Genomic DNA, 26,682 nt, shown 5'->3' on the forward strand with positions numbered 1-26,682 from the left:
AAAATAGTTTCCCACCACAGGAAATTTATTTTGAATATCTTCATAGTTTTATTTTTGAAATACACCAATTTTTATATACATTTTATATACATTATTGCAGGCAAACCAGCATGTGAAATGGATGTAACAATTCCAGACTGGGCACCAACACTGCACACGGGCCTCTAAAAACATACTAAATTTCTATCATTGTACACTAATCCACACATAACTTCGATATGAATCACACACCTGTCATTGGAATATTGGTGTACATTTACCTTATGTGTATGCACCTTGAGAGCAAACTGCTGCTGAAGCTTAACCATCACCTCACCGAGTGAAGAAAGGGCACATTTTTGCTAAATATGCAGAAAAAAATGCACACTTATACAATTTATGGTAAACTGAGCTGCCTTGTATGTACATATGTTGAAGATGCCTCGTTCTGTTTTCTCTGAAGCTGCTGTGCCATTTGGAGCAAAAATGAATCTAAAGTTTACAGCATATCTTGTCACTGGAAATTGTTTGCACTGTTTATATATTACTTACTGTAGGTATTGGTGAAAAAAGCCTGTTTGAAAAATGTTGTGAAAATCTGAAATCTTGAAATTAGAATTGTTGTGCCTTATTTTGTGGATCTTTTTACATATATTCCTTTTGAAAATACTAAAATTTGTATATTTATTTTGTTTGTCTGATAGCATTTATTTATAAAATAAATCGGACATTTCAAACAGTTACTCGCTACTTGAGTAGTCTTTTCACCAAGTACTTTTTTACTCTTACTCGAGTAACTTTTTTGACGACTACTTTTCACTTTTACTTGGGTAATAATATTTTAAAGTAATGCTACTCTTACTTGAGTACAATTTTTGGATACTCGACCCACCTCTGGTCATAGCCCCTCTAGGAGTTCGGAGTTAAGAGGTCAAGAGTTAATGTTTCCATTTTAACACCTCCAGATTTGACATAGAAACACTAATTTTTAACACTCGGTTTTAACTACTATCATTTTACACCTCAGAGTTACATTAAAAGAATGTGACTCTACTTAGAGTAAAATTAACTCTACTTTTGCAAGAAGACTACTAACACCAATACATTTAACACTTTTGAATTTGCTGTGTACTAATTTTGTTAACCAGTAACTTTCCTTGCATAGTTTTTGCAAACAACCTGACAAAAACAACATGATAATCAAATAAAAACGATTGCGCAAAAACTATGATGAAATATCTTGATGCTTTTATCATTGAACAATGAAAATGAAAAAAAATATTCTTGAGAGAATAGATCCAGTCAGAGCTAATTAAGTTTTGGAGAAAGGCAGGACAAGTTTGAAAGTAAGACCTACCCAGGAGGTAAGACCATTCAAGGATTACTGCCACCCTGTGCCACACGTTTATGCACGCCTCTGCTCCACCCACAGTTAAAAGTAAGAGAGTTGTATCGAAGAGAAAGAACTTGGAGCTTTCCCTCAACGGGTAAACAAAGTCTATCTTTTCATGCTCTCTGTATTAAGTTCACACTGGAAGTATGGCACTCTATAAGGACGAAAGCCAGGACGACGGACCAGAATGCCCGGTATGTTACGAGTATCTTTCTGGGACCGAACGAACTTTGAGCTGCGGACATGTTTTCTGCCACGATTGTCTCGTCAAAACGCTGGTGACCATCAACAGCGATGGAAATATCAGAAACACGATCGTTTGCTCGATCTGCCGACATCTTACATTCATCGAAAAACAAAATGAAGCGCTGAACTCACTCGAAGCCGATAATGATCCGAAAGAGCGGCAGACCCTGAAGGTGCCTCTCCCTTTGCCGGTGGGACAGCAGCAGAGCGCACGGCGCGCCTCAGGAGACAGTTTACGGAGTGAAGTTTACTGTATCACTCGCTGCTTTAGAGGCTTTTCTCAGCGAGCTCGCCGACAGAAGCGGATCAGCCCCTGCCAAAAGGGATCCCAGATATTCATCATAAGCGCCCAAGGGCGACCCATGACTGAAGGAGATGCGCCCGGTGTTGTAATATCTGTGGCTCGCCCCCAGCGCAGGCGTAGGATTTGCACGACAACGGGATGGTTGTTCTGCCTGCTGTCTTTGTTTGTTTTACTCGCAGTGACAGCTTCGGTTTTTCCCTGGATTGTACTGATGTAGCCCAGCGATCCGCATCCCTCGGTCAAAGAATTGAGTAATTTACTGACATTTAAAGAAAGACACGCGATTGGCTGTATTCAGTGTCCAGAATTACTGAAAATGGAGTGATGTGCTTTAGTTGGAGTGAGGATTTTTAAGATGTTATCAGTTTCCTTCCTTGATTCTTTGGAAAAGTTTATACACGTGACTTGTCCTTTACTGAGAATCGCCAAGCAAGTGTTTATCTTAGGAAGCCTCAAACAGTAAAACCTTTTGTTCTGCAATCTTGTCTGACGTGTTCAACCTGCTGGAGAACCACATATCACAGCCCATAGATAGTAAATCCAATAAAAGTGGACACAGTAACGTAATTGAACTGTTAAAAAGGTGAAGAAAACAATCACTTTGCTGTTAGAGCTGCTAACTTTAGTTGTGTTACCCTGTTTGTTGTTCAACACCCTGTTTCCAAGCAGGAGCAAATACCTTTGTGCGCAAAGCCAAGCTGCACATTCAACCCCGATCTCAGGATTGTTTAGTTTGTCTGCATTTGCCCAAAAAACAAAGTCAAAATGGTACATTTAATATGAACTTGACCTTGGTTTATTTATTTTTGCAGACAAAATGAGATGATAGAACTTAAAAAACACACATACTTGCAAATGATATATTAAAAATATACACTAAGTTTAACATTAAACGTTTGAGCAAACTGTTAAAACACTTGTATATGGCAGTGCAGGTGGAGCCTCATGACAAATGCAAAGACTCATTTTGACAGTGTGCTGTGCAGTTATCACCACCATACTGGGAAACCCGTACACTCCTAGTTTCTGTCAGTCTCTGGGTTGGTTGTCTTGCTGAGCCAGTCCTACAAGTTGCAACCTGCAGAGGGTTCTTCCTTTCAGATATATTTGTCTCCATAATGGTAATATTAAAAAGTATTAGTTTATCTTTTAGATAATATACCCTGTTACTGGATTCCATATTGATAGATGGCCCCACATTGAGAATACATTTGTGATGATACAAGAGCACAAGAGAAATAGCCTCGAATTATTGACAGCAAAAAGTGAACATGTTCATACTGTGTGTGTTTTTAGACATAGAATATTTACATAAATTAAACCATTTGAGAGGAGAACTGTCTATATATGTCTTTTTCTCTTTAATTATCAAAGATTATCAAAGTGAAACTGCAGCATCTGTTATATGATTATTGTAGAAACATCTTTGAATGTTCTGAGCTACAATATTGGCTAATGACACAAGTAAACATGCAATCAGTCTAACAACACAGGCTGATAACTATATTTATTTACATTACGTATGGCTAGGAAATTTTTTTTTATGTATTTTTCTCTCTGCTTTTACTGCAAGGGGTCGAAGGTCATTGAACCTGAAGCACTTGATACAAACTTAAGAAAGAAAATCATTAAATCTTAAGTCAGTCCAGTCAATCATCAAACGGATACAACACAGTTACTTCTCAGTGCGACTAACAAAATGCACAATATAAAGCACTGCCATTCTCAGACCTTTCAGATGTAAATTGAACATATTAGCTCGTCAGGAAAAACATTATGGGGCTTTCTTTCCTCCTCAGTAACAGATGGAGGTACAAACATTTTAATTGAAATAGGATTCTACATGCTTTGCTGGTATGAAGTGGGTATATTAGAGAGAAACAATGTACACTGTACTCAAGTATTGAAAAGCTTTGATACCTTATTTTGAGATATGTACATTTTGCTGTGTGAATGTAGCTAAGCCACAGATCAGTATATAAACTAGATCCAGCTGCAATATATACTGAATATGCTGTCCATCATAAAATATATTATCTCAAGTGCTTAAGGTATTTATCTTATGTCAGATATATTGAATGCAGGATTTGTATTTTTTAAGTAGAAAAGGAAAGCAGCATTTAATGAACAAAGTGTAGCAATGTTTCAATATAAGGAAAATATATCTGCCATGCTAATGGTGCTTTGTAAGTTTTTAGCTATAATTATTCAGTAAGAGATGCTTACATTTAATTCAAAAGTATTTTTTTAAATCGAAATGCTGAATAATGTTTTTTGAAAATCACAAACAAGTCTCGTAAAACTATTAAGTTATTTTTGATGAAAAGTTGGATTTTTAAATATAATCCTTTGAAAGTAAATATGAAATAGAACTGACTGCTGTGTATTTATGGCAGAGGATATGAATTAAACAGGCAGTCACTTCTGATGCTAATAACACTAAGGTCGAAATTAAGTATCAAAAACTGCTTTTTTTAAGACCTCTGAGGGCTGGCTTCCAATTTTTTAGACTCCTAACTTTAGAATAAACACTTTTAGGACTGGTTTGAAAAGTAATTTTATTATCTATAGCTTATATATAATTTCATGACAACTAATTACATGTTTAACTGTATTAGGTCTTGAGGCTGCTGTACCTTAAAAGTTAGATGGCATTAGATGACAAAACTGTGCAAAAAACATAATGTATGATGATACACTGATATTTACAATTTTCAACTTACACTGATTGTATATATTTTAACAATCACTCCCAATCAGTACCATCAAATGGTCATTAATTCTTTCCAAAATGTCTTTCCAAACTTCATACCCAGCTGAAATGTGGTGTTTATTAGTCTCAAATGAGTGACCCATGACAAAGGACTGCTAAGTCCTGTGTTTCAAGGCAACTTTCAAGGCTATATAAATAAAACCGATTTGAATTAAGTTGAATTTACCCAAAACTCAATAGAATATACTGTAATTTATGCACAGATATTTGTTGCATCTACTGAGTTTGTGGATTTATTCATTAATGTCAGTGCACATATGTGTCAGTCAATGACATACATGCACATACTGGTCAAGCAAGTTTGTCCTCAGTGAAGACAGTTAACACATTGTGTTTGGGTCAGGTTTAACCTGTTTTGATATTTGACAGCAGCAGAAACTCTGTTATTCTTTCAGCCCGAAATGAGACTATTCTGGTAAAAATTTAACCAGCATCTATTTGAAAGCTTTTCAGATCCAGTCAGTGTTAAATGAAGAAAATTAAGACTTTAGATGAATCTTGAAACTTTTTTTTCCAATGGGTTCCTGCAGAGACATCTGCTGGTCTTACAAGGGTCATGGGTGAATCTACAAACAGTGTTGCTTATATGCAACAGAGGTCATACAGAGGTTGGAGGGTGTCTTGACCCAGAGATGTGACCTGAAAAAGGGTGGTATGGTAGTAGAGTAGTTAGCACCATCACATCACGGTAAGGTGATTTTTTAGTTAAATAACAGCAGGGTCTTTCCTCCATTTATTCTTAAATAAGTTAGATTAAAATTATAGTAATTATTGTGTGACAATAGTTGCTTTGTCTAAAAGTGATTGTAAAACCTTTAAAAAAAAATTTCCGCTGCTCTTGAAACCATTAAAGCTTAATCATCCATTTATTATATACACAGACATGGCTTTATAAACATCCTAAACAGATCTGTAGCTCAAAATTTGAGGGGATTTGACAGGGGGAGTTTTTAGCCTAGGTCAAAATGAACTCAAACCATGTTGTGAAGGCACAGAATATGAACACTAGTAAGAGTTAAATGTATTTACTGGGATACTTTTAACTTGGCCGCTGGCATAAAGAAATGTGTCAGAAATATGTCACTACCAGGGACATCCTGTAGAGGGCATAGCTTAACTCATTAATGAACCTGCCTAAATTGGCACTGATGTACAAAATTTAACGGATGATATCTAATGGAGATATATAAAGATGAGTATGGTAAACAGAGTAGATAAAACAGAGCAACAGGAACAGAAGAGGAATTTTGATAGAAAAAAAATTGCAAGGTTTCAGGTGGTTGATTGAAGTTATATAAAATTTAACTTCAATCATGTTAAACGATGTTTTCACAAAATAACTTTGCATACTGAGTCAGATTTATTCCTCAGAAAGTTATTTTATTATAGTTTATGATTTATGATGCAAATCTTTTCAAAACCTCTTTACTACAAACTTGACATTAATGTAGTCATAAAATATAGCAAATACTTGTGTGCACTTATATTGGTGATATGATTCTCCCATCTTACTCTCCATCTTAAAACATCAAGTACTCTACCTTCAGATATTTTTCAGATATCATTGTCCTAAAGATGACAGGATCCTCCTGAAACAGAAGAGGGCAGTGTAGTATGATGTTAACTTGTGATTTCACAAGCATTTGAAGCAATCATCAAGTAAAGACAGTTATATTTTTCTTAGTAATGAAAGTCTACTTTTCCATTTGCCTGGATTTGTTGTTCCTGTTTAGATGTCAAACATGACTCAGAAGTAAATTCTCAACCAGATGACCCATTATGTGTCCTCTAAAATCATCTGAACTCAGTGGAAGCAGGGAGTGTAAAAAGAGGCCACTTACCACCCCTGTGCAGTAATAACTACACAAGCCAAAGTTTCAAGCATTGGCTGTGCTCAGAATGCATCAGTCAACATGCGTCAAGGTCGACACGTGCTGGGTAGACCTTAATTTATTGCAAGTGTGTAAGATGATTGACACTCGAAAATGAGATGTTAGCAGACAGCACAAATAATTGTGATGCCTTCATGACTATGAATGGCCACCAGCATTTTGACAAGACAATCGTAGCCAAAAGCATGTCTACAAATCAAAATTCCTTTGGTGCCAAGACGCATTCTTGTTGTATTGCTGGGATTATGGCACCCAGCTGAATCAATATTCAGTTTGTATGTAATTTTGCTAAAACAATGTCTGACTCATTCTCTGTTCCTCTCAGCAGTAAAACCGCTCTGTGGTAGGAGTTTTTGTGCTAGCATGGCTTTTGGTAAACCAGTTTAGAGGATGTCCTGGCTGCAGACTTCCAGTGTCCATTCGCAAGACAGATCTTGAGATACAAGATATTTGCCCACACCAGCAACAGTAAGACCAAATTATGATTGGTGCTTTCAGAGATACAACCATGACTGATTATTGATCTCTATTTTTTTAAATTATTGAGATCAATTTTAAGAAGAACATAAATCCAGTTGTTGTACCCAAACAAGTACAAGGCTGAAGACAATAGTATCAATACTGTAGGCAATTGATACTGAAGATAGCCAAAGGGACTCAAGAATGTTCAATATGCTGTAAATGTTTCTTCCCCAGCTACTGAACATGTACAATAAACATGACAACATTGCTGTTTAAAATTATGGAACACAATATCCTGTATGCTCAGAATCGGTTTTTCAATCTGTTTTTGCACGAAAGACATTGTTATCTGCAGACAAGCTCTGCTGCCTGGTCAAAACCCACAGTGTCAAAATAGGCCCAGCAAGGGTCAGAGACAAAACATGGAGACAAGTTTGCTCACACTGACAATGGTAAGGCTCAGTCATACTCACTGGTGCTTCAAGAGAGACCATAAGAAAGTCAAAATCTACCTTTGCTCATTACCATTATATGTTAACAAACCGCAAACCAAGAGAGAACCAGTTTCTGTACCCAAAGCACAAGGTTGAATGCAGTGATGCTGCACTGTAATAGAGGTAAAAACAGCCAGGATGGTGTGCTCAGAATGTGTTCCGGGCACACATTAATGTAATGCTCTCATTACAACATCCTGGTAGCCATCATACTGCAGCAAAGTAAGCCCTCACTGCTGGTATATTATAGCCATCAAGAGACAAGAAGCACCTGAGTCACTTGGAGCAGATATTCCACATAAAGGACAGGAGTGGCTTTTCTATCAGTGCTGAAACCTTTGATGGTTTCAAACACAAGAGTTAGGGATGACATACTCGTGTGGTCTAATGCTCTTTCTGATACTGGAATTACAAAGATATGAATATGTTATGTCGGTATGCTACCCAACAGTGTTTAATTAGAACTCGCTAAAGATAAATAAACATGTTGGCTTCCTCAAATTGCTCTGCTTATCTCACAGCACAACTTTTAACCCTTTCACACACAGTGGTCAGCCAATTGTCCACATGTAAAAAAAAAAAAAAAAACTCTTTGAAAAGTATGTTTAAAAAAATGAAGTTCAAAAATCTTTTTCTCATGCCTTAAGATGAATAAAAATACTTAAGAATCAGAATCAGCATACTTTATTAATCCCTAAGGAAATTATTAGGATTAAATTAGTGGAGTGTGAGGTGAACTAAACCATTTTGCCTAACTTTGAATGAGTGATAAAAGAAAGGCTCCAGTATTTAATTATTTCTTTTAATCAAAGTACAGTCACACAATTGATTTATTCGGGCAACTTATTTGGATCTCAATTATTTAGAAATAAAAATGGCAAACAGATACAAACTCTTCATTCCAGGTTTCCAAGGGCTCCTCCAACTGCTTGGATCTTGGGTAGTTACAATTACTGGCCTCCATTAGGTTCTGTACTGTAATACTTTCCAATCTTGTAAATGAGTTTCAGCTGCTATCTTGTACACAAAGGATTACCACAACAGCCCATTCCAGATGTTTTATTTGGCAGATTTTTATACTACATCCCCTTCCAGATGTAAGCCCAAAGGTTCTCACAGAATCAAATTGCCAATGTGTAAACCACTACACTACAAGGCCATTTGTTAATACATTAAGAAACAAATTACTGTCAGCAATTGTAGATCTTACTGAGGAAGCCTGTAGGCTATAATACAAACGTATAGACACAAAATATCCTGGTGTGTTGGAAACTTGTCAGGAGCACAAATACTGAAGAATCAGCAGCTGCAGCTTGTTGTGGACGTTTCTGTTTTGTCTGCACGACCTCTGGCAGGATATTTCATTAATGCATCTACAAAGAACCAGAAACAACTTAAGAAAACTTACAATTTCACATTTAATAAACATCATAAAAGGCTCTGTTATTTTATTAACTTCCAGAATGAAATTTCTAAACAAACCCCCCTGCTTCATGTTTGAGACAAACAGCCACACTATTTAAGTTACATCAATTTTTTTTGTTCTTAAAAATACAGAGCACAATAAATGTAGTGATTAAATAAATACAAAAATGAATGAATAAAAGAGCCTTACCATTATCAAAATCTGCGCTAACCTCTCTGGGGCCTCGATATCTGGAAGTCGGAAACAGCCAAAATATCCATCAAACGAAAGACAAATGGTTGATAGCAAAATAGTCAAAATCTCCAGTAGCATCAAGAGAAAGTCTAGCCCAGTAAACTGAGAGTCACTGTGGATTTGGCTGGGCTGTGGTTCAAGCTGATCTATATCAGCAGCCTCATCAGCCATTGTTCTCGTTTGTTGTGCTTCTGCTGAAGATGTATGGCCAAGAACTAGTTTTGGGTTGCTGCTGCTACAGTGAAGTGCTCCCCGAATTCTTTCCTTAGCAAGATCTCTCTGCCCTTTTAGTCTGTGTGTGCAGGACCAAGGGTCTCTATCAAGTTTCAGTACGGGGTACCACTGTGGGTGGGAGTTATTCAGTATACCCCTAACTGTCTTAACCCGGTGTCCCTCAAAAAATCAAAACAACTATGTAATACTAAACAACACAGTGTTTTCCTTTTAAAACACTTGTGCTAATCAAACATATAAAACACTTGATATATGTAAGACGTTATCCCTCCTCACAGACTTCAAATTAGTTTAGTCCGCTGCCTACCAACCCCCAAACCTTACACAATGGTGTGAGTGTTGTTGAGTAGGTATCTCTGGTAGTATTTGGTTAGAGGGCTGACCTTTTATCTTAGGTTATCTTAGTTCTATTAAAATAAAGCACATTTAAAATTGTAACCAACCTGGTTGACTTTTTAAAATGTTAATTAAAATCCCAATTAAAGCCATAACTCACTCTGACTTTCAAGTGCTTTTAGTTTATTACAATTGTTATTTTTATGATTAAAAAAATAAATCTTTGCTTATAACCTTAGAGCTTTACAATCCAAAGATGTTCTCTTCCTAATACTGTTATAAATATATATTATACTGTTTTTAGTGAATGTCTTTGGAGATTCTCAGCCATTCAAGTTACTTAAATTCGGTAGTATACAAGCCTCTAAAAATCACTCTACGCTGTACATTAAGCATAAATGGGAGAGGGAATCAGGCTCACGAATTTCGGAGGACAGCTGGTGGGGAATATGTGAGTCTCAGGCTACCACTGCAAATTCAAGGTCCTTAAGAGAGTTTGGTTGGAAGAATGTAGTGAGATTCTTTAACACTCCTAAACTCACAGCTCGGCAAACAGGCTCACAGAGCCAGGGCCTATGTTGGAGAGGTTGTGGAACCCCTATGGCATACCATTTTCATGTCTTCTGGGCCTGCCCAAGGATTCAGCCATATTGGGGGGAGGTGGCCCTTGAGATAAACAAAATAATTGGGATTACAATAGACTATTCATTTGATACGTTGTATCTTGGCAAACTGCCTACGGCACTCCCACATAAAGATATTTATTTATTGAAAATACTTTTGGCTGGCTGCAGAAAGGCCATAACCCGTAGGTGGCTAAAGGCAGACCCTCCAACTCGGGCCCAATGGCGTGGGATAGTGGAAGAAATTTTTGGAATGGAAAGGCTTACCTTTGTCCTTAGACTCGAGCTCGAGAAATTTAAGAAGCTCTGGGAAAAATGGGTTGTGTACTCCCCTTTGCACTGAATAAATGAATATTACCATGATGTAAGTAGATGCTATTACTGGAACTGTGAATGTCTCCCATGCTGACCTTAAGTTTTGTATTCCCATACTGTAAAATGATAAATAAAAAGTTATAAAAAAAACAATTGTTATTTTTATGATTAAAAAAATAAATCTTTGCTTATAACCTTAGAGCTTTACAATCCAAAGATGTTCTCTTCCTAATACTGTTATAAATATATATTATACTGTTTTTAGTGAATGTCTTTGGAGATTCTCAGCCATTCAAGTTACTTAAATTCATGCAAGTTTTCCAAGATAATTTCCAGCATTGCATTCACTGCTAGTGAAACTTTCACATTCCTACATTCCACCCCACCCCCAAGCCCAAGGGTGGAGGCAGGAGCCCCTTGTAAAACATGACCTGTTGTTAGGTCATTTTATCTTTAGTTATTCATGTGTGATAGTTCATCCTGCCATGTGCCATTGTCAGGTCATCAAATTTGCAAATTTGATTTCATTTAGTGTAAATTTTCTCATGTAAATATACTTTTGCATATAAGGCATGTGGCTTTTTATATAGTCTAAAAGATAATTGTTACATTTTTCTGAAAAAAAACCCCCAAACAAACGCAAAAAAACATAAAAAGGCTGGCTTGAGATGAAAATGTTTATATTTAAAACCTAAATGATCAAATACATGCTTGTAGGACATTTCAACAAGTACAGCCATGTGGCTTTAAAATGGCTCAAAGAAAAAACAGCCAAAAAAACCCAAAACAACAAAACAACACAATGGGAAGATTTAACAAATACATCATGGGCATGATGTGTGATGTCTGTGGAAGTTTACCCATAGACTTATACGAGTGAGTTGTTTCTGTAGGCACATGAGTTTTGTTGTTTACTACTGGAAATATTTGATCACACTTCATTTTTCTAGGTGCAGAACTATGTGCATCCAATTCAGTATTATTCTTATAGCAGCAAATCATGTTGTCTCAAAGCCATCCATAATCTATCCCAACAGGAGTTAGACATCACAGGTGGCTGTGGCTTAGATGGTTTTGAGGTGTGATGTTTGCTGTGATGACTGAAGTTTTAACCACTGCCATGAAGAATAGTGGAGATGTTAAAAATAAATAAAAATTCTTATAAAACTCTTAAATCTGTGATTATTAGACACTACAATTAATCCAACTAGTTAATCAGATTAAGACTGCAGGGTACCAAACTGAAAATGATTGACTATAGGTGTGTGTGTGTGTGTGTGTGTGTGTGTGTGTGTGTGTGTGTGCGCGCGCGCGCGTGTGTGTGTGTGTGTTGTGTATAGATACACACACAGCTTTGATTAGAGTGTGTGTGTGTAATTTCTTCTTTGCATAAGCCATTTATGCAAAGAGTTATTGTTTGTATTTATTACAACACACAAAACCAGAGTTCTAAAATCTTTAATCTTGACCAACTGTAGAAAAGGTGTGGGCCTCTTGAATCAACTATAAACAAGCAATATATAAAAATACAAAGTGCAGCAATAGGTATTTATAAAGTGACTCTGACGTTTTCAAACATAATTTGTTGGCCACAGCGATTCATAAAACAATGAAAAAAGCATTCTAAACATTTTTTTTCATTTTTCCAGTCATTACTGGAAAAAGTCAAACTATAAAATATTAAATATTAAACATAATAATAAATAATCGTCGGTTTTCCTGATAGCAGCTCATTGTGGGGCTTCCCATTCACAGGTCCTCTGGAAGGAGACTGGATTGATGCATCTGCAGACAGAAACAATGTTATAACAAAATGTCTGAGGGACGAGAACAAGCTACAAGTTAAAGTCAGCACGAGCTGACTCAGCTCATTAACTCTCTCCTTTCAACTGTGTACACCCAACAAGTCAAACGCAACAGGGAAAAGAAGAAAAAAAACTACAGAACATAGTAAATAATAAAGTCTTACCGTTATCACAAAGTGAGGCAATGTGTCAGTCCTGAGAATGGATGTTGGAGTCTGCACATCCTCATAGGTGACTCACCAGAAGCCACACCAGAAGCCACATCAGTGCGATCAAACAAATCACCACTACCAGGCAAATGCAGACGGATTTGGTGACCTGACAATCAGGAGGTTCAGCAGGAATTCCGACAGCAGTATCGCTGCATGTCGTTGGTCTCACGTGGTCGCTGATTATGAAAACCTCAGACCCATTCCTGTAGATGACCGTTTGGTTGCTGCTTCGGCGAGAAAGTGTCCTCAAATGACGCATCATCCAGTTTCCTCCACGCAACACACCGTCTATGGAGGCCCTCGCCGCAATCACAAGATACCCCATCGGGAGAGGAAGAGCCACCCCCTGTGTGGTGTCCACATCTGCAGCCAGGGTATCGTCAGCTGGGTTCTCTTTGTTAAGATAAGTGGCTTGACGGCAGAGAGGACAAATGATAGATCCTCGACTCCGGGCGACTACCATTATTTTGCTCAGGCAGTCCTGGCAAAAGACGTGCCTGCAGCTCAGAGTGCGTTTTGCAAGCAGAACATTTTCAAAGCATACAGGACACTCCTGTGGGGCCTCGTGTCTATTTTCTGCTGCCAGTGCCATTATTCCGTCGTAAAATCAGCTGATTACTGGTACAGTAGTGTTCTCCAACTTCTGTTCACAACACGGAACTTTCTGCCCTTTTAAAGTGTGTGGTGGAGCAGGGGCCTGTACAAAGTTGTGGCACGGGGTGGCACTACCCACACATAACCCCCCCAAAAAATCGGATGCCTCGCACAGGTGTCCAAATAAAATGGAATAAAATCATAAAATATTTAATAGCATAATGTTTTGCATTTACAACATTTATGCTGATAAAAAATATATTTAAAAAATATAATTTTTAAAAGAAGCTAGCCCCCTGATATTCCTGAAAATGGTTCAGTCCAACCCCCACCTCTAAACACAATGGTATGAGTCTCAATGACCAGTATCTGATATTGTCCTCTAAAGGGGCTAGCCTAGCTAGATTATTTAACGCCAGCATGTGCAAATCACACGACCAATTTAAGATTCAGTTAAACTTGTATTTAAAGTGCAGACACCAAACTATATAACAGTTTATAATTGTGTTGATAGGCCACATAAAACCAATCTAATCTAAATAAAATCTAATTAATCCAATGTAATTTAAAAGCGTAGGCGATGCATTTTTCTGAATACTATCGTCACATTTAGTGAAATAACTGTAAAAACTGCACTTTCTAAGGACAGCGTTCACAAGAACTCTGTTTTTACGACAAACTCTTTTTTGAAATAGCACAAATAATTTGTGTGGCAACTTATTGTGACACCTAATTGTTCTGTAATTTTATTTTAAGTTTAGTGGTTTGAAATTGTTGTACAAAAAAACTTTTTAAAAAAAAAGAAATATAAATTTAAAAAAAAAATGTAAATTTATATTTCAAGTTATGAAAATGATTCGTTAAACATGTTTGTGGTTTTTAAAGTCAAATTAGTCAAGGTAAATAGTTTTTAAAGGAGAAATACAAAGGTAAAATCAAAAGTAGTGAAAAACAGCCAATTAAAACCTGGACCCCAGAGGGTTAAACAAGTAATGTGTCAGATAATATTGTTTATCTTTATCACTGAATAGAAAATCGTCATTCATTCCGTTATTCTTGTACAGCGTCAGCTTCTGAGCCCAAACATGGCCTCTTATTACAACTGTTGAATTGTTATTTTTGGATTACTCAGTCGTGCTGGTCAATGTATACCTTAGTGCTGGAACTGGAGTTTCAGGTTTTACCTGACTGGTGAGGCACTTTAATGATCACAGTGTCAGGGTGTCGGGAGTCTTTGACCCACCCAGCATTGATTTAAAGCATACTGGAAACCTACATCATATTCTTTCACCAGCCCTGATACCCAGGCCCACAGCCTGCAGGTGATGAGGTAATCCCTCAGGTGTGGAGGGGGAAAGCTGACTTGTAAAACAGGTCCTTTTATTATGTTCTTTTCCTCTTTCCTCCCTGTTTCTGTTGTTCGTTTCATTCAGACAACTGCATACCAGCATGAGGTCGTCCAAAAAAAGGTGGTGTGAGTATTTCTTGTCTAAAGAAGAAATCAGAGACAATTTGCTTAAATTTTCCTTAAGTGGCTGAGTGTTCTTATTTTACAAGAGTGTAAATGTGTAATAGTTTAAGTTCTAGGGGACACAAGGAGTAGATGATTGACTTAAACAAACAGCACCTGTTTAAGGAGGGGTTCTGGCCTCCACCCTGGGGCTTGGGGTGGGGTGTAATGACAAAATGCGAAAAGTTCACTAGAAGTGAATGCAATGTTAAAACTTATATTAGAAAATGTGTATGACGACAGCTGAACAGTGTCAAAGTATCTTTAATATTCGTGGGTTCCTGTGGATTATCACTCTGAAGTCTAACCCGACCATAAAAATAGGACTTACTCAGATTTAGAGTAGAGGGAATCACAGAACTGAAAAACAGTAATAGCTAGTAAGAGTTTTTCCAGACTGTGTATGAAACTGAGTGTAAAATCTTTGCATAATTCTCCTGTACTCACAAACCAAACTGCACCTAACTGACGGACAATGCCGCCATTAGCTTCATAATGAAAAACATTTGTGAATCACAAAGTACATTTAGGTAAAAACAACAAAAAAATAAACATTGCCTCGAAAAGACAATAAAAACTCAGGTATTTTAGGACAAAATGTCTCAATTGAAATAAAGAAAACAACAGCAAAAAATCTATACGAAAAGTGGGACAATCATTTCTAGTTAGTGCATTTCTCACACCTCCACCAAGATGTTTGAGTATCCAGATAGACCTGCTGTAGGTTAGCAAAACAATCCATGTCAATGCTGGGTGGGTCTAAGACTCACAGATGACCATCTCTTGGATCTGTGCCTCACTATTCACGTAAAACCTGAAACTTAAGCAAGTAAGTCCAGTTCCAGCACTAATGTGTGTGCTGACCTGCATTATTTGAGAAAGTTAACATAAGATTACAGCAGTAGAAGGGGACATTTCTTGGGGGGAAATGGTCTTGCTGTCGCACAGCAAGAAAGTCCTTGGCTGGAATCCACATGGCTGCATTGTGTGGAGTTTGCATGTACCAGGTTCATTCTGGATACTCTGGCTTCCTCCCACAGTCCATAGACAAGCAGTTGGGAAGGATTAATGTGATTCTATGTGATGTGATTCTGTCTGTCCAGCCGGTCCAGCTAGGCTTTTCCCCTGAGACACTTGCAGTGTTTCAAGTTAAAAAATCAAGACAAACAAAAAGAGTTTGGAATCAAAGGTTAAATGAAGACGGCTAACAGACTACAAGAAAAAAAGAAAAACAACTCCATGTGGAGGACAAAAACCATGGAGCCTAATGTCCCAGCCCAACATGAGAAACTTAATGAAACTCAATGAAAAGAAACAAATACCCTGATACCCTGCATCTATGAGATGACACAAACACAAATGATACTGTGATGACATCAAGCAATAATATAAGTAATTTAAAACCCAGTTTGATGTAATTCTAAGCATTTTGTGACTTATGGTGCTTTGGAAAACCATAAATAATGACCGAAAGGCAATGATAATTATAACTATTATTGTTATTAATAGCACTAGTAGTTGCTGAATTTATTTTAAAGACTACTGTTTAAAGTCCTAGGCAGCCAGTCTGTCATTTGTTCAAATCCATATTCAGAGGGACTGCTATATTTGCATGTGACAAATAAAGGATTGATTGATTGAAAGCCGGTTGGAGCGGACACGCTCCATTTTGCGTAACTATTTTTAAATCCCGGTAGCACTGCAACCACGTAAGCTAGCGCAATAATTTTTTTTGCATATGAAACCGGAGGAGTTGTACTTACATCTTATGCCATCAGCTTGTCCTAGGTCACGGTTTCTTTCCACATATAGCTTTGCAAAAACTGCATAAAAAGCACTTGCAGCAACAAAAACATAATATTCCAGAAACACGCTTTGCCGATCCGATCAGCTGTTTGTAACACTTCCTACGTCCATCAGCGTGAACTATCACATGACCGCATGACCTGCCCGAAACCGGAAGTGACGTCATTTTGCGGAAATGTCGTTTTTTACCATCGTGGCCTTATGAGCCTATACTTGTGTTTTTAAAAGTTATGTTTGACTTTATGACTTTCTGTGTTGTTTCTGGGATGCTGAGGACTCATATTGCACTGCTGGAAATATTTTATTTTGATGCATATGCTGTTATTTTGCAAATTTGCACTATAATATATTTTTTCGTTTTTCCTGCAGTAAATGAAAATTGGTGTATCTCAAAAATAAAACTATGAAGACACTTAAAATAAATTTCCTTTGGTGGGAAACTAGTTTGTGCAACTTTTTTGTATTTACAGTTTTGAGGGATAAGCCTCTTAAATTTCTTTAACTAGAAATATATGTTAAAAAATCAAAAACGATTTTCAATTTTTTTGTAGTTTATTGCACTTTTTTGCAATTTATGTAATTACTATGCACTTAATGCAGACATATTATTAAAATTTGGGCTATAATAGTTGTATTGATGTACAGCAACTTGAAATGCTCCAAAAAATGGCTCCACAGCATGTAAAAATATACTATAAGCTCTAGCGGACTTGGTTCTATGGTAGGTCTTAAAGGGTTAAAATACGAACACATTCAGGTACAAACAACATTGATAACCTTTGAGGGTTCACTACCAGAGATACTGGCTCAACAACACTCATACAGCTGTGTTTAGAGTTGGGGATTGGACTGAACCATTTTCAAGCATTTCAGGGGAAAACTGCATTTAAATATGTAATGTTTTTTAAAATATTTGATAAAAATGTAATTACAAAACATTATGTTATTTATGATTTCAAAATTTTAGTGAATTTTAGTGGGTCACCAAGTCAAGACATCAGATTTGGGAAAGTGGTTGAGGGTGGGGTCGGTGCCACCCCTTCCCATCACTTTGTACAGGCCCCTGCTCCCTATACAATTAAAAAAGGACAGAAAGTCTTGTGCTGAGAACAGAAGAACTTGAAGAGCACTGCAGTGTACAAGTGACCTACAAATTCTAGAACAGGAAAATGGCACTGACACAGGAAAACAGACACGAGGCCTCACAGGAGGGCTCCATATGCTTTGAAACTATTTTGGCTGCAAAAAGCACATTGGTCTGCAGGCATGTCCTCTGCCAGGACTGCCTGAGTAAAATACTGGTGGTCGCTCAGACTGAAGGATCCATCGTTTGTCCTCTCTGCTGTCACCCCACTAATCATGATGAACAGAAGGAAGACGGCGAAAACCTGGCAGCAGATGAAGGCCACACACAGGAGGCCCCTCTTCTTCTCCCTGTGGGTTGTTTTCAGTTAGTGCCGCACGCCTCCACAGGTGCTGTGTGCCACGGAGGTAACTGGGTGTCACCACACCTGAGAGAAATTTCTCAGCAAGGCGCTGAACAGACAGTTACTGCAAGTGAATCGCATATTTCCACTGGAAACAGGCAAGGAAGACAGACCACAGACAACTGTACTACTGTCAATATAACCGAGGACCGTGCTCCGGGGTGTACGGCGTATCAGCTCATCTGTGGAGGCCTCTTTTGCCTAGTAGTGCTGATTTTTTTTTATCTCACGGTGGCATATTTGGTTGCACCTGTGCGACCAACTGTTCGGGTAGCAAAAAAAAAAAAAAAAATCTGCAACCTTCCCTGTGGTCAACAACAAATCAGACTAAACTAATCAGAGATAGTAAGGGGCGGGACCTCTCTGATCGGCCGTGGTCCAGTTGAAAGTGTAGGTGGAAGTGTGAGGTGAGTAGCTTGAATAAAGCGATATCAATTCATTAAATCCTGAATCGACTTTTAAATATAACTGTGTTTTGCCAGAAACGCCAGATTCTCAGATTAAAGCTCACAAAACCATTTCAACAACAACCACACAGCAATACATATAGATACATATTGTTATCGTTCTATCGCCCAGCTCTATTTGCAACATGAAGTGACGGCATCCTCAATAGTTACATTTTGTGCAGCAATGAGGAAAATCTTTATACAACAAAAAGAAAAGCTAGAAAAACACAACTATTATATACAGGTGGTCTGTTTCTTCACAATTTTCAACCAGAGCAGTTTGACGTTGAGGAAAGTTTCTTCATGTTTCAGAAGTTTCTCAGCAGTGGATGATATAAAGATGTGTGTGAAATGGACTGTTATGACTGGTCAGAGTTAACCTGTGAAAATGTGATAAATGTTAACTTTTTATAAAGAAGCAAAACACATTTAGTCTTTTGATTTAAATATATATTTTTAGACTTAAACAGGTTTAAAAGATTGAAATACTGCCATTATAAGATGAATAAGAATCAAAACTATGAAAAGTACTTGATTAAAGAAATGACAAATGAGCTCAATAAAAATATAGTTTTTAATACACTGGGAGGAGAACTTAATTCTGTTAGTTTTATGTATAAATGAACCTCAGTGTGGAGCCCCTCCCACTCTTCAAACTCTGGAGGGTAATTAGCTGAAATTAGATGGTCATCAGTTAATCCAGTTCACCTGAGCCTTCAGTCTTTAAAAGCTGGATCATGTGTTCACTGCTGTCTATTCTCAGTTGGTGTGACATCAACTTTCTTTGGTGGGGCTGGTGGTTTAGTTTAGAATTGGTGCTGGTTTGTTTCAGTCAAGCTCTTGTGTGGATCGGTATACCTGGTGTCTCCGCATACCTGGTGTCTCCGCTTGTGTCTTCAATTCATTCGTTAAGGTTTGAGTGTTATTTACTGATAATGACCAATTTGACTTGTCATTTTAGCGTTTGTCAATATTTCTGCTTTTGAGGACTCTGGCTGTAGTCCTTATTTTGTTGGGTTTTCAAAGATTTTTGTCAAAAGCCTTTTGTATCTATTACTGAGTAAATGGCCTGTATTTGTATACTATATTAGACATGAGCCAAGCTCCTCTTGTAGGTTGAAGGGGCTGATCTCAATAGGAGATCAACCAGCTTGTTTTCACTTTATTGCAATGGAGAACGTGGCTAAAGAAAGTGTCTTGGGAGCACTTCCCTGGTTACCAGAAGGTTGCCAGTTTCTGGTTGCCTTTTGGCTCTGGTGGAATCAGTGCATAAGTACCCACCACAAGTATCTGTCTGAAGACTAGGGTTGAGACTAGTTAGGGAATGGGTTTGCTACTTATGGAGCTTGGGCTCAGTGGGCTTTTAAACCTTAATTTGTTCTGTCTGCTTCTTGAAAACCACATTGCTTTAAACATTCAAAACTCTGTTAACCAGACTTGGAGCCTATTTGAAGACAAAACCGTTCTGTGGAGAAGTCAAAGGTTTTGGCAGGAAATCAGCCTTTTTGGGGGGGGTTGTTTTTTAATACTGGACTTGTGAACTGCACCAGTGCCGCTATATGATGCTCCTGTGTCAGTTCTTCGTGTGGGTTGTCTGCTGTAAGAAACTTGAGGGCTTCTGGTGTCTTTATGGCTGTAACACATCAGAAGACAGGGCTCAGCATTTGATGGTCACCAGCATGTTGATGACTGAGTTGTAATGGAGAGCAACCACACATCATTTCGCCTGATGTCTGGTAGAGAGATTACAGCACACTGGATGTTTAGTAATCTTGTTTTTCACGTTACCTTAATTTGTCTGAAGTGCCAGTGTGAATAAATCACCACTACCAGGCAAATGCAGTCTCATTTAGGAAGCCCTAGTGACAGCAGTATCGTTGCGTGTCGTGGGTTTCAGTTGGTCGCTGATTATAAAAACCTGAGTATGGGCAGAAATCTGTGCCATCAGAAACTGAATTTGAATAAGTTCAATTTGAATTGCTCAGATTGAATCTGAATTGTAACTTGAATGAATGCTTTTGAAAACTGAATTTGAATTAGTCTAATTTGAAATTGAATTTATGGTTTGAAAATGATCATCACTAAATTGAAACTGCATTTTATCCTTTAAAAATTCAGCTCTCGAATAATTTCAGTTTCACTTCTCACCATTCAGTTTCAGGTCTACAATTCAATTTCAGTTCCAAAATTCAGTTTTTTGGAACTTACATCCGGTTCAAGCGCAGATTAATAGAACTAAGTTTTACTAGCGGACCGAAAGTGTTACTGACGGGAATCTACAGCGTCTTGAGCTGAATTAAGACTTCAGAAGTCATTCGTCATGTCGAATGACCAGCGGATAAACTCTCAGGTTGGTAATAAATGTATTACATGTATAAGAACAAGCGTCATGTTAACAAATGATAGCTGTACAGTAACTTTTATGCTTATTGTAGCTGTTAGCTAAAAACGCTAATTTAGCGTAGTTTGCCCTGAATTCAGCTTTGACAAACAAATATGATTGACTGTTTCTAGTAGAATTCCAAAGTTGTCATCTTGTACCCTCTCAGAGTACCCCCTCTGTATGCTTGCAGAGACCCCTACAGTAGGGAAATATGCAAAACGGGGCCCAAACCTTTGTATTTTAGCTTTATTTATGTCTTACACAGCATCCCAACTCTTTAGCTAGCTTAATAACTTTAGCTAAAGTGAATAGTTAGTCTAATTCATTAGTGCAGCATTACTGGATCACCTCTGTTTGAAGTGATATACAACTATCACTGAAACGGCAAACTTTGTAAATAAACAACACTTCTCATTCTCTAAACGTTTGGCCACAGCTGTAGATTACACTATCAGTGCTTGTTCACTCTTGACAATAATTACATTTCTAAATTCTCTTTGTGCATTTACTGAATTAGGTTGGCAAATGTAAAAAAAAAAAATGGTTGACTACAGGTGTATGTATAAATTTTAGTAGTATTTTCCTCTTGCTGGGGAAACGTCCCCCTCCTATGTTTTATTATTCCGCTTTCAGCGTTTTTGCTTCACGACTAAAGCGTGCAGTTTACTTTGTGTGCACTAACATGGACTCGAATCAACCAGCGCCACCTCTGTACCTTTCAATTGTGTCTGTTTGTGCGTCATGCAAACCTTTGACATTAATGAAATGATATCATGTATTTATTTTTGGCCTACATCTGTTAAAACAAAAAAGGTTAAATTACATACACAAAGTAATAGGAATCACCACTCCAATTGGTCATCGTGATTTTAATATTCTCTTTTTCCATAACAATGAAATACGCCTTGGAAAAAAGACTATGTTGGTAGTTATAGACAGTCTGTATAAGTGTGGTTAATCCAGTAAACATTTGTAAGGAGATGGCAGTTACACAGTGATTAGTAATAAACAGAGCCAGTGAGAGTGAGTGGATTTAAGAAAGTGAGTGGCTCAGGCGTGTCGATTGGTTTGTCATCTGTTTTTGAGTCTGGACTAGACATAGAAATTTTTTGTTTTAAATCTAAGTTAGGAAGATTCATGTTTTAAAACAACCACTTTTTGTGAGAAATGCAAGAAGTACATCTGCAGAAAGCACACAGTTACATTCTGTCCATCATGTGGACAAAATTGAAAATGTTGAACATTGAAAAACCGAGAACATCGGGCAAGTTCAAAAGAAATGTGTTTGTAGGAAGGAAAAACCTTTACCAAATTGTTCCTAAAAATAGTTATGTAAAGTCAAACTGTATGTCTGTCCTACATGTTTATAATGGAAAATAAAGTTGCTATTGTTTTATTGCAGTTTTTTGACAATTCTGAGTGGATTTACTCACTGCGGGTCAAAATGACCTGCAACAAAATCAATTTTTTTTTTTTTTTTTTTAAACATAATGCAAGGGCTAAGGGCTTGCATATGATCTTCAATTTGTAGCAGATCCACTATCACATAGCAGCTGGACCAGTCTCCAATGGAGCGTCAGTCCACTGCTGCCACCTGTGGCTAAGTGCCATAGCCTACTACTAGATTAACTTGTGACACATCTGCACCTGCATATGGTCACACTGAGTAGAGACTGAGTGGCTGCACTTACACCTAGTGCATTCAAATTCACCCACAGACATGTTGAAAGATGTAATGCCAGCAATGTAGATTGTCAACACTAAAAACAGTCATTAAGCAAAGACCACAGGGATCTTTTTTTTTTTTTTTTTTTCTTTTTTTTTTTCTCCCCCCCCCCCCAATGTTTATTTGGCATGCACACATTTGTAGTCGCCTTCTTTACAGGGGAAGTCCACAAACACTGCATGGTACCAATTTACACAGAAGGTACATTCAATCTGCAGGAAAAATTAGATTGTCAGAGTCATTCATCTGACGTCAGGCTGTTGAGTGACGCAATTAGACATGTTCAAATGTGCAGGTAATGTAGTTTTCTGTGCAAAAGCCTTATCTGTGAATCAGTCTATATTTTCATGTGTCCTTTAGGGGCTCCAGTCTCTTTAAAGTGCAAAGGCATGCAGGTTACCTGAACTATACGTTTTCTGTTGGTGCATCAATGTGACATTTCACCCAGTGATGTTTAAGTAACCCATTCAAGGTGTTTCCGTCTAATGGTATCAATTTGGTTATCTTACACACTGATCAGTTTCTGCACCTGAGCTTCTCTCACCACTGGCACGACATACCTGGGAAAGGTCATTGAAAATATATTCCACAATAGGGATAGACATATGAATGCTGACTGTGCTGACAGAATGTGTTGTGACAACAGTAGTCAAACAATCTGTAATATATTTGTTGAATACAAATGTTTTTGCTGTGAAATGATATAAACAAAAGCAGTGCTGATTTTGGAATCTTCAAGCGTATGATAAGCTCAAAATAAGCAAAACTGCATTTCATGTAGTTCAACGGGTTTTCTTTTGTTACAAGTGTATTGTGCATGAAAAGAATTCAAAGTGGTGTTAGAGCCAGCTGCAGATGTGTCACAAGTTGATTTGGCTGTAGGCTATGGCACTTGGCCAGAGGTGGCGCTGGTTGATTCGAGTCCATGTTAGTTCACACAAAGTAAACTGCACGCTTTAGTTGAGAAGTTAAAACGCTGAAATCAGAATAATAAAACGTACGAGGGGGACGATAACGACGACTCGATTCTCCCGATCGTCTACTCTTGCTGTCCTGTGAACAACATCGGCGTGGTGTTAATTGTTTGCCGTTTTCGCGATCGCGTTGTGCATGAGAATATCACCAGGTAAACTCGCAATATTTTTAAACATTTTGTTGTTCAACAGCATCAAGACTGACGGGGTGTGTTTGAGTTAACCTCACAAGGGTCACAGATGATATCTTTGGCGTTTTTGTGTTTTTTTTTTTTTTTTTTTGCTGATTTGTCGGTAGCAGCTCTTGAAAAGCAAGTCTGCCACACATCTGTTCGACCAAATCCAGTTAATCTGGAACACCGGTGTTTCAGATTAACTGGTGACGGTGAAAAAGATGTGTGGCAAACTTGCTTTTCATGAGCCGCTACCGACAAACCAGCAAATAAACACTGAATATATAATCTGCAACATTTGTGAGGTCACCTTAAACACAGGCTTATTGCACTTGAACAATAAAACATTAAAAACTGTCACGAGTTTACCTGGCGATATTCTCAATCACGAGGCGACCGCGAAAACGGCAAACAAATAAACGTCACCACGCCGATGATGTTCACAGGACAGCAAGAATCAACAATCTTGTCTTGATAAATGCCAAATTATATACACAAAGTTCTAGAAATAACCACTCGTATTGTTCATGATGATTTTAATATTTTTTCCATAACAAAGAAATGTCTTCAACAAATATTACACATTAATATTTGACTTATTGTAGATAAAAAGCGTCCCCAACGAGCTGTCATCAGAAAAACTGACAGTTTATGAATGTAATTATTTTAATTAGATATCTATACAATTTGATACTTGTTTTTACACGCTTTTAAAAAAAACTGAAAAGCAACTGATCAACTTTTGTTTGGAGTTAAATTTTAGCGACCTCTAGTGTTCATCATGCCCGACTAGGGTCATGAATGGTCTGTTATCTCCCGGAGAAAACCAACGACCGTAGAAAACCGATATTTTCTTAGATTTGTTTTTGGGGGTTTAACAAAAACATTTTAAAAAGCTCACAGATAAGTGGCATAAACTTTTGGACTTTCAGTTGTGCTTTCATAGGTTTTACACCTTTTCCTACTGATTGATTATTCATACCATATTAAAGCAATTAAGTAATAGATGACAATGGCAGAAAAGCTCTTGTTTTTTATCTATGTTTTTAACAAGTGTTCTACAATTTAAAACAAAATCTGTGAATGAACAAAGATGTTATGTTTTAAAGAACAGTTTTACACATTGTTTTCTTACAGTCTTACATTTTGGGCACTATTTTCTAAAGTGTTCATATGTGCTGTATTTGAGTGTAGAAATGAATTATTTATGTTGTCATTGGAATTGGGTAACCTGTCATGAGGGAATTCCCCACTGGGGTAGAGGGGAAAGCTGCATGGTAAAAGAGGTCAGGAATCTGTAGCAGCAGGGATTACTTAGTGTGGCAATCTTTAACAATTGGACACACTAGTACATAATAAATAAATTATATACTCTAAAAATTATAGGCACATCTATAGAGTCTGAAAATCAGGCATAGTCTATTCTTAGACAATTTCCAGAACTGCATTTATCCCTGCTGGAACTTTTCCATTCCTTTGGCACAAATGTGCCACCTCCATGAGTAAGGCAGGTAGGTCACAACATAGAGGCAAGTAAGAAATCCACCCCAGGTTGGATCCAGGGGCCCTTAACAAGTCCTGTTAGTATTCTGTGTTTAACAAGCAAAGAATGAAATACTAATGTAAATGTTTCAAAGGCAACTCGGACTATAAGATTATGTAAAACATTTAACCATGATGGTATAACCCTCAATTAACTTAATTTACCAGTGTTAGTTAAAAATTCCTTTGTATATATGTAACATCTGTTTACAGCATATTACGTAAGACCACGTGTGTTATGACAGGGCACTACAAAAGCCCTTAAAGTCACGTACAGTGCTTTTTAAGACAATTTTCAAGGTTGCTTTTGTTTTGAATAGTCATTTCCGATTCCTGTTCCCTGACTCTCCCTCACCTACACCTGGAGTGGAGGCAAATCAGAATCCTCCCTGAGGTGGAGAGACGAGCTGCTATGTAAAACAGGTCCTGTTGCCAGTGGGAACAGTGACGTGACTGACTGGTTCCCCTGGTTGTGAAGTTTTGGTTTGCGTGTTGTTCCAGTTTCAGTTGTCATATGGGGCTTTTTATGAGTATTCTTCAAAGATTTTCAATATTTATCCATCAGGAACACAATTCATTTTCCCATGGTGCCACTTGAGAAATCAGGACCATTGTAGTGGGTCACACCACCTAGGCCTGTCACCTAGACCTATTTCAAAGGTACATCCTATCAAGACGAACATAGATATATGATTTCAAATTAAAAAGGTTTCTTGAACTGTCTTGTCCCAATTTGGTATTCCGTTCTCTTGTATCACCACAGTTCACATAAATGTTATAAATAATAATAATTTGAGATTTAAAAAAAGGCCACATCACTTGGTGTACAAGAGGCCAATCTAAGGTATCACAGTACTAAGCAGTTTTACAAATAAAGCTGACGAAGCATCAAAGATATCTTTATCACATATATTTGTTATCTTATATATTTGTTAGTTCGTTTCATGATAATCAATGATATTTGTCCATGTACTGTAAGTTTGAGATTGCTTTAAGCTTAACAGTCATTTATGTAGTTTGTGTGAAAAAGAACAATTTTTTCTTTACATGCTATTTACTTAAGTTTTTTAATTTATATTTTTTTTATGTTTGATATTTGCCCTTTTTGTTGTTTTTTCTTCTTGAATTATTTGATAGGCAGGGGTTTGATAATCATGCCTATTTATTTGACGACATTTCATGGAATAGAAAAAAAAAGTTATTGTTTAGTGGAGGTTCAGTCCGAAAAAAGGGTGTGGTGTGGTTAAATCGCGAAGATCTATTTCAGGAGCAGGCCTACGTGTGATGTAACGTGAAACACGTCATCACGT

At 37.5% G+C, this 26,682-nt stretch overlaps 2 protein-coding genes across 2 annotated transcripts; one reads left to right on the forward strand and one right to left on the reverse strand.

Moving 5' to 3' along the window:
- Window positions 1–1,378: 1,378 nt before the first annotated feature.
- Window positions 1,379–4,409, forward strand: LOC146711519 (RING finger protein 222-like). Its single transcript, XM_085455448.1, has one exon. The coding sequence runs from the start codon at window positions 1,519–1,521 to the stop codon at window positions 2,137–2,139; it is 621 nt and encodes a 206-aa protein (XP_085311574.1). The 5' UTR covers window positions 1,379–1,518; the 3' UTR covers window positions 2,140–4,409.
- An 8,051-nt stretch (window positions 4,410–12,460) lies between these two features.
- On the reverse strand, window positions 12,461–13,320 carry LOC146711520 (RING finger protein 222-like). The gene is made up of 2 exons (XM_085452963.1): window positions 12,757–13,320; window positions 12,461–12,496 (listed from the first exon to the last, which is right to left on the reverse strand). Exons 1-2 carry the CDS (start codon window positions 13,318–13,320, stop codon window positions 12,461–12,463), a joined length of 600 nt encoding a protein of 199 aa, XP_085309089.1.
- Window positions 13,321–26,682: the final 13,362 nt, after the last annotated feature.

The sequence above is a fragment of the Copadichromis virginalis genome, linkage group LG4, assembly GCF_057382275.1.
Source record: "Copadichromis virginalis isolate Kocher_CV1m ecotype Utaka linkage group LG4, C_Virginalis_male_GT1.1, whole genome shotgun sequence".
In the NCBI taxonomy this organism is placed as follows: Eukaryota; Metazoa; Chordata; class Actinopteri; order Cichliformes; family Cichlidae; genus Copadichromis; species Copadichromis virginalis.

Coding starts and splice junctions, on each gene's coding strand:
- LOC146711520 (XM_085452963.1), bottom strand. CDS start 13,320: ATGGCACTGGCAGCAGAAAATAGACACGAGGCCCCACAGGAGTGTCCT. Junction 12,497..12,756: donor GGCTTCTGGTGTGGCTTCTG/GTGAGTCACCTA, acceptor TTCTGTCTGCAG/ATGCATCAATCCAGTCTCCT.
- LOC146711519 (XM_085455448.1), top strand. CDS start 1,519: ATGGCACTCTATAAGGACGAAAGCCAGGACGACGGACCAGAATGCCCG.